Source organism: Macrotis lagotis, chromosome X, assembly GCF_037893015.1.
Source record: "Macrotis lagotis isolate mMagLag1 chromosome X, bilby.v1.9.chrom.fasta, whole genome shotgun sequence".
Taxonomy (NCBI): domain Eukaryota; kingdom Metazoa; phylum Chordata; class Mammalia; order Peramelemorphia; family Peramelidae; genus Macrotis; species Macrotis lagotis.
The window spans coordinates 352,903,008-352,912,139 of record NC_133666.1 but is presented as its reverse complement, the minus strand read 5'-3'; the positions used below and the strand labels follow the sequence as shown (position 1 = coordinate 352,912,139).

The window sequence follows — 9,132 nt, the reverse complement described above, 5'->3', positions numbered from 1 at the left end:
ACATACAATCTGTTTTCAGGTCCTAATATCCTATCACTTCTTTTTCTTTTTCTTTTTTCTTTTTCTTTTTCTTTTCTTTTCTTTTCTTCTCTTTTCTTCTCTTTTCTTTTCTTTTCTTTTCTTTTCTTTTCTTTTCTTTTCTCTTCTTTTCTTTTCTTTTCTTTTCTTTCCTTTTCTTTCCTTTCCTTTTCTTTTCTTTTCTTTTCTCCCATTGCTCAACTCAAAAACTTTTGATGTCCCCCCACCTTTTGCCTCCTAAATAAAGTGAGTCTGACATTTAAGGCTCTCCACAATCTTGCTCACTTCTACCCTTCCAACATTATCTCATATTTCTCCCCTCCACTTGTTCCTCATTCTCTCCAAACTAGACCATTTTCCCTGTTCTTATCTTGTCCTTTCCCAAAGGCTCACTGTTCCACACTGTTCCACAAACCCATAACAAATCTCCCAGACGTTCAGATTATTCTGTTCAATGTTGCTGCTCCATTTGTTATTTGAACTCCCCTGGCCCATCCACCCTAGCTCTTTGCTCCTGATTACCTTAAGTTCTCCCTCTGCAAACTTCTCAGAATATTTTGTTTATCCATCTCCTTTACTCATCTCATTCTTCTACTGATTTGTATACTTTTTTGGAAGTAGCCATGACAGTAGGACCCTTATGTCTTTTTTTTGTATTGCCAGTCCATAGCATATATTGTACAAATGTTGGAATAGAAATATTTTGAAGGTGTGTGACTAGTCTATAAAAATCAACAGTCTAAATCATTCCAACAAATCAATTTCTTTCTAAATAGACATCTTTATTTTCAATATTGTCTGTAATTTTCAAAGGAATAGATATTAACTTGGTCTTTATTGTCTCTTAAGATCTCTTAAGAAATTTATTAATCAAGGGCGGCTAGGTGGCACAGTGGATAAAGCACCGGCCCTGGAGTCAGTAGTACCTGGTCTCAGACACTTAATAATTACCTAGCTGTGTGGCCTTGGGCAAGCCACTTAACCCCATTTGCTTTGCAAAAAAAAAAAAAAACAACTAAAAAAAAATAAATTTATTAATCAACTAAGATTTATTAAACACCTACTATGTGTCAGGGGGGATATCTAGCTGGCTCAGTAAATAAAATACTAAGCCTGGAGGCAGAAACACCTGAGTTCAAATTTGGTCTTGGGCAAGTTGCTTTATGACCCTGGGCAAGTCACTGAACTCTGTTTACCTTAGTTTCCTCATAGGTAAAATGACCTAGAGAAGGAATTGACAAACCATTCCAGTATCTTTGCTAAGAAAACTCCAAATGGGCTCACAAAATATCAGGCATCTTGAACAACAATTCTACGTATCAGCCTTTGTGCTTGGTACTGTTTCAGATAATGAAACAATACTTACTCTCAGTGAGTTTATACTCTAAGTGAAGAAAACAAATTTTTATATAATGTATATAGAATTAAGATAACGAACACAGAAAAATAAATACAAGATTATTTTGAAAGAGGTCATTAATATTTGATGAGAACCAGTAAAGGCTCCATTTAAAAGACTTTTAATGCCTATAAGTAAAGGTATCTGAAGATCTTAAAGGAAGAGAAAGATTTTAGGGGATACCAGTGAAAAGGGAGAGCTTTCTATGCATTTGAGGGAGCCAGTGCAAATATTCTTCAATGTATGCTGTTAAGTCTTTTGTGTCTTAAACACTGATATAGACTTTATACATTGAAGACTTTTTCCTAAAAGGGAAAATTTAATCTTTCTTAGGGGAGACCCTAGACATGATACAAAGGTGAACCTTATTTTAGAGAATTTCCTTGGAGTTTTTGGATTAGGAAAATAATCCAGAAAGTATAAGAGTGTAATCTTTAAAAATTTATCCTGATCAACAATGAGTACAGAGCTAGGCTTCTTTTTCTAGGAAGAGAATTCTCTGGAGTTTCTCTAGGAGAAACATATTTTACCCTTTTTTTTTTGGTAAGCTCTCAGGTTTTGAGGCAGTGACTTAGAGTCTAATCTTTTAATTTAAATTATAAAAGGTATCTTATGTAATTTTGCTATTTCTTATATATTTTTTCCTTAAGGATATGATTTCTCTCTCAACACATTCAATTTTGATCAAAGTATAGCATGGAAAAAATGTAAAGAGTATCATACTGCCTTCTTTGGAGGATGGGGGGAGGGAAACGAGATTGGGGGAAAAATTGTAAAATTCAAAAATCAATATATAAAAAGGATGTTCACCAGTGGAAAAAAAAAGAGTCTAGGTCTGTTAAGGTTACCTGTCCTTATGGCTATTGTCAAATCATCAGGGACTCCATTGCATGCCTTTATTATATTACAGAAGTAATAATTTACATATACCAGCTCTGTTTTCCAGATTGCAAATCCTCTTTCAACCATATGCCTGTGAAGATAATTTTTGTTATCCAAGCAAAGGATTATACAAGTAACTCTATAAATTTCATCTTGTTATCTTTATGTTGTCATCTTGTTTCATCTGCTCAGTGTTGTATAAACTGTTGAGATATTTTTGGATTCTTCATCAATCATGTTAACTATCCCTCCCTTCCCTGAAGCTTTGTGTCATCTGCAAGTTTGATAAGGAAGTCATCTATATCTTTATCCAAATCATTGTAAAGAGCACAATTCTAATCCCTAAGGTGATACTAAATTAATTATGACATTCTTGGGATTAGCTAGTCAACTATTTCTCAGTCAAATTAACTATAATATGCTGTATTCCATATGTCTCCACATTGTCCACAAGAATAATATTTGGCATGAAAAACTACCAAATAATGCTTAAAAATCTAAGCAAACATTTCTTCCTTCTACAGAATTTCCTTAATCTATCAGTTTAGTAACCCTGTGAAAAAAAGAAATGAGGGCAACTTGGCATAACCTTTTGTTAATGAAACTATGGTGCCTGTTTGTGATTCCTCTTCCTTTCCTCAATGTCTCAGTAATATGTGCTAGTATTTCCTGCCTGAGAATTAAAGCCAGGAAAATGGAACAGGAAAAATAATTCCTAAGGGAATCACTGCCTTTGAAAGGGAAAGGTTTTGTGTGACTGCTTGATCTTGTGGCATGATACAGGAAGACTAGAATTGGCCATGTGGCTAATTAGAATAAAAACAAAAATTTGCCACCCTGTATTTATATTTCCTAGCAGTTCTGTATTCTGGTCATTCAGATATTAGAAGTAGCAGAGAGTGAAGAAATCTGGAGAGCACCAAAAAGGTTGGCAGGAAGTAATTTATGAGAGTGCTAATTTCCCTTCCTGGAAACTTTATATCCTTTTGGCTATTTTATCATGTGGCTTTCTTCTGGCTAAGGTTTGGCATCTGGAAATGAAAATGATTTTTCTTTCTTTTTGGACTTCCTCCTCTTATCCAAGCTGAAAGTCATAGAATTTTAAAGCTGGAAATCATCTTAGAAATTATCTAATACACTTCATTTTTTCAATTGATATTGTATTTTTCCAGTTACAGTTATGAAACTTTTCAACATTAATATATATATGTATATATATATACATATACATATATATATATATATATATATTAAGTTATATAGTTTCCTTCTACCCTCTCTTCCCACCCCCCCCTCTCAGCGGCTAACCAGTCAGGTGACATTGTACATTCATAGTTGTGTTAAACAATTTTAAGATTAAGGGAAAAGAAAGAAAATGATGAAATAGGAAAGAAATACAAAAAAAAGAATTTTTTAAAAAAGTAAATGTTATCTTCCTTCATTTTTCAGAAGAGGAAACTGAGGACCTGGGAGGTTAATTGATATGTCCATGATCAAAGAATTAATGTCAGGGGAGAGAATGTGAATTTATTCTTGGATTCAGTATCTTCTGAATCCAAGTCCAACACTGTTCTACTGATTCTCTTTTATTTGAATGGAAATTGTACCTTCTTATGGCATAATGATTCCCTCTATTGATTTATAAATGAATTAGAAAACCAGGTACAGCCTCCTTTCCACTGGCTCTGCCATATTCCAGTGAGTTGCCAAAATGACAAACACAAAAGGAAAAAGGAGAGGGACTCGATACATGTTTTCTAGGCCCTTTCCAAAACATGGTGTCGTCCCTCTGGCTACATATATGCACATATACAAGAAAGGTGATATTGTAGATATCAAGGGTATGGGCACAGTTCAGCAAGGAATGCCCCACAAATGTTACCATGGCAAGACTGGACGAGTCTATAATGTTACACAGCATGCTGTAGGCATTGTTGTAAACAAACAGGTTAAGGGCAAGATTCTAGCCAAGAGAATTAATGTGCGTATTGAGCATATTAAGCATTCTAAGAGCAGAGATAGCTTCCTGAAGCGAGTAAAGGAAAATGATCAGAAGAAGAAAGAAGCCAAAGAAAAAGGCACTTGGGTTCAACTAAAACGTCAGCCTGCTCCACCCAGAGAAGCACATTTTGTGAGAACCAATGGCAAGGAACCTGAGCTGTTGGAACCAATCCCCTATGAATTCATGGCATAAATGACTTAAAAAATAACCAATAAAAGATTTCTTGAATTTTGAAAAAAAAAAACAAACCAGGTACCCACTGCATTAAACAAGAATGAGGTCTCCAATCCAGTTAGATTGAATATGAATTTACTCTTTGTTTTGGGGACATAAATCAAAATAATCCACTAGACAAGATTCTTGGTATGTGTTTAAAAAGCTAAATGGTCCAATGAGTAGAGTGCCAGACCTGAAACTGAGTTTTAATCTAGTACCTGTCTGCCTCAATTTCCTAATCTGTCAAATCAGTATAATAATAGCACTTACCTCTCAAGATTATTGTGAAGATCAAATGAGATAACATATGTAAAGTGCTTTGAAACCTTAAAGAACTCTATAAATGTCAACTCTTATAAGGCAAATAAGTAGTGCAGAAAATAGAGCAGTGAACCTGGAGTCAGAATAGAGGTAAATTCAAATGCTTAGCTAGATGATGTTGGGCAAGTCACTTAATTTCTGTCCACTTTAATTTCCTCAGCTATAAAATGGGGATGATAATAATAGCTTCTACCTCCCAGTGGGGATCAAATGAGATCTTTGTGAAACATTTAGCCCAGTGCTTAGTACATAGTTTATTTAAATGCTTCTTTCCTTTGTAATTAATACTATCTTCAAGAAGTTCTGTTGTTTAATAACAAAACATACCTACCTTTGGATGCAGAAGTAAAGTAGTGATGATTTTTAGTATTATAGGGAGTCTTGGGTAAGAAACAGAAGACACAATGACTAGGGCTGGGTCCTGGATGGGGACCTTTGATTTCATGAGTATGGGTAAACTACCAAGCCAGGAAATGGCTCTGCCAATGCAGATTGGTGCCTTCTCTGTGACTTTAAGTCTTAAAGTTGCTTAGAGCACTGGCAAGTGATTTATCTAGCATCACATAGTCAGTTTGTGTCAGAATTAGGACTTGAATCCAAGCCAACTTCCCATTAACTACATCAAATTGCTTTTTGACTACACTAAAAAGTCACACAATGGTCATGTAGAACAGATAGATTTCATTTAGATTTGTTTCAAATTTAATATTTAAATTCTGAACTTAACAGATATCAAATAAAATAGTTGCTTAGTCATTTTTCAATTATGCCTGACTTTTTGTGACCTCATTTGGGTTTTTCTTGGTAATCTCCTTCTCCAGATCATTTTAAAGATGAGGAAAGTGAGGCAAGCAGGGTTAAGTGACTTGCTCAAGGTCACACAGCTCGTATGTGTGGACTCTCAGTCATTTCAAAGACATTGCTCAGATTCCTGGAGCCAATGCAAGTGTAACTTAATCCAGGTCTTTAGGACTTTAAGGGGAGCTCTCTCTCCACTATCTCTCATTGACTTTTTTTTTTAGGTTTTGTAAGGCAAATAGGGTTAAGTGGCTTGCCCAAGGCCACACAGCTAGGTAATTATTAAGTGTCTGAGACCAGATTTGAACTCAGGTACTCCTGACTCCAGGACCAGTGCTTTATCCACTGTGCCACCTAGCTGCCCCCTCTCATTGACTTTCAAAGCATTCAGTTATCCAGTTATATAAAGGATGCTCTACTAAGTTACAAAAAGGGAGTTCTTTTAGGAGCTTACCCACATTTACATATGCTCTTTTCACATACAAAATTTCTATCAACTGCCTCCCAGTTTGCCCAAAGCAGGTCTCACCTAGATGAATCTTAGTGTTTAATATGAAACAATTTGGTATAGAGGAAAGGTTACTGGACTTAGGTTTGTAGTCAAAAGATCCAGATTCAATCTGGCTGTTGTCATTGGTCCAGAACTTCCTCATCTGTAAAGTGGTTGTATGACTTACCTAACAGGATTCTAGAAGGAGAGGGCTCTATGGCAAGAAGCCCTGATTCCTTGGGAGTTTAGTTATGATATTCAAAGAGACATTCATAGAAGATCTGACAAAAGGAGGCTTCCTTGGCCATTTTAGAGGAAGGATATTCAACAAGCCTATTCAGCAAGGATATTATAATGATTTAGCTAAGCATAGTTCCCATGCTTCTTGAATTAACCACTGGTTAAGCATCAGAGAGAGGAAATCTAGAGCCTTTAGTACCGAGTCAGTTAAATAAGTACAATTTCAATACCTTTAAAGGAATAGATCTACCCCACATATAAATGGGAATCATCATTATCCTAGTTATCATTGTCATTATTTTCACTATTCCTTTTATGTGGCATTCTATCTCCAATCTTCATGTCTTAGAGGGAGTGAAACCCACAGGGATATCAAACCACTAGGCAAGCACAGTGTGTAGTCACCATGGAAGGAAGGGAAAGAGGAATCTTGCTAGAAGTCCAAGGAAGAGATTTTTTGAGTCCTACCTCCTTCACCTCAACATTCAATTCAGGACCTCATTGTACTCTCTGGAGTGTTTGCTTCATAAGTAACAAACTTTCTTTCATTTTAAGTCTTTTTTGTTTCTTACTCCTGTCATCTCATACTCCCTAAAACCTACCTCTTTTCTAATGACACAGCTTCTGTGGTCACCCTTCTAGTTATTTGTTGCACTTTTACTCATTCTTCACAACTCAATAGTCATGGTGGTAGAATTGTAATAAGCCTTGTTTTCTATTGCCACTTCCAGGATCTTGTTCTATTGCCACTTCCAGTATCTTGCTCTATCACCATCCTTGGGAGCAGCTATGTGGCACAGTGGATAGAGCACCCACCTTGGAGTCAGGAGACTGAGTTCAAATCTGAGTCTCAGACACTTAATAATTACCTACCTGTGTGGCCTTGGGCAAGCCACTTAACCCTGTTGTTTTGCAAAAAAAAAAACCCAACCAAACCAAAAAAAAATCACTCAGCAACCTCTCCTCATCTGAGTCTCATTATCATTTGAGTAGGAAAGTAATATGACTAGACTCATGCTTAAAGAATATCAATTTTGCAAATGTATGGAGGATACATTAGAGAGAGAGCAAAGACCTAAGGCAGAGAAAACTGCTGTAATCCAAATATGAGGTGATGAGGGCTAGAACTAAGGTGTTATGCATACGTCTTATCTTCCTCATTATAAGCTTCTTGCCAGAAGAGATTGTTTCATTCTTTATACTTGTATCCCCAGAACCTGGTAGGGTGCCTAGCACATAGTAAATAATAAATGTTTGTTGATTAATGGGTTTTTGTGATTGTTAGAAGTACTACACAATTTTCCAAATGTAATCTAAGTCACTTTCTTCTTCCTCTTTAAAGCTGAACTCAGTTCATTATGCCTCTGTAATGCTTAGACATGATTTATGTATTAACAGATAAACTCAGAGGATTGTCCACCCAACTGTAGTTAGACAATAGACATCATCTCTCCTTTTGGTTCTTCCTTTGCAGGTTGTGAGATTACATCAGTAGTTTATTTGTGTGTGCAGATATATATACATAACAACTTTGTCTATCTCTCTTGCATAGGTCTTCATCATGCTTGGAGCATACATCTCCAATATCTAAATCAATAGCTTCATTCTCAAGGTCTGGCTAGGGCTTCTCCACGAATATTTCCATGTCCAGAGGAATATAGATGTAGGCATGTAGGTGTAAGGCTACTTTTGGCACTATGTTCAATTACAGACTGGGAAAGTCAGATACTTATTGAATTCATAGAAAGTGCAATATTAACCACAATGTTCATTATTTTGTAAGGATGATCCAAATCTATTTAAACTGACCTTGGATGACTGAGTAGATTAGCATTGCATTTCTTAGAAAGGAAGTTGTAGTACAATACAAAAAGTATTAGACTGGTACCTTGGATTCCAGTTATTGTTCTGCAGTGGTTCAATGGAAAGAGTCTTGGAATTAGAGTCAGAGGATTTAAGTTCTGGGAAGATTGGTTTATTGTTTAGGCTTACCTGACAGAAGTGAGTTCATGTTTGACCACTGACTAATTCACCTATGTACCAGGAAATCCCCTTGTACTCAATGCTGGTTTAATGAGCTATATTTAGAAGACAAATGCAAGGCTCTACTGATCATAATCAGTTTGGCAAACTTACTCTAATGCTAGTGTTCAAGAGCCTACTCTCTGCCAAGTACTATGCAAACCACTGGGTATACAAATAAGATAAAGAAAAAACAGTCCCTGCCTTCAAGGCATTTACAATCTATTGAGAAAAGATAACACAAAAGGAAGCTGAAAAGTGGGGAAAGGGAAAGGCAATTGACCTCTTAAATGGAGATTTTGCAGAAGATCACCTTCCAGTTCAATCAGAGAAGTCCCAGGGGCAGAAGGTACTTATGAGAAGGTTGACACAATGTTGGGTTCCTGGGGGCATGACAGGTAGAAGACCTAAGGAGTGCAGCTAGATGGGAAATGAGGAAAAGAACACTGAGGTCTCTTTGCCCTCTTCCTCCTAATTTTCACAGAAGTAAAATATTATTTTTAATTCTTATCAGTGACCTTATTGCACTATTCATGAAGTCACCATGATAAAAGCTCATGTGGAAAAACAAAAACATAAATTGGTGACAAAATTGGGATTAGAACTCCTCACATCCAGTCAAATACCAATTCAAAGTACTACTCTACTTCTAGATCTAAGACATTTTAGGTAACCTTAAGAGATCTAATGAACCACTAAGTTGAGGGGAGTAGATTGAAGTAAACATGAAACTTAAGTATCTGG

The 9,132-nt window shown here is 36.1% G+C and overlaps 1 protein-coding gene across 1 annotated transcript; it reads left to right on the top strand.

The window, feature by feature from the left end:
• Nucleotides 1-3,990: 3,990 nt before the first annotated feature.
• On the top strand, nucleotides 3,991-4,531 carry LOC141498392 (large ribosomal subunit protein eL21-like). The gene has a single exon (XM_074201526.1). It carries the CDS (start codon nucleotides 4,011-4,013, stop codon nucleotides 4,491-4,493), a length of 483 nt encoding a protein of 160 aa, XP_074057627.1. The 5' UTR covers nucleotides 3,991-4,010; the 3' UTR covers nucleotides 4,494-4,531.
• Nucleotides 4,532-9,132: the final 4,601 nt, after the last annotated feature.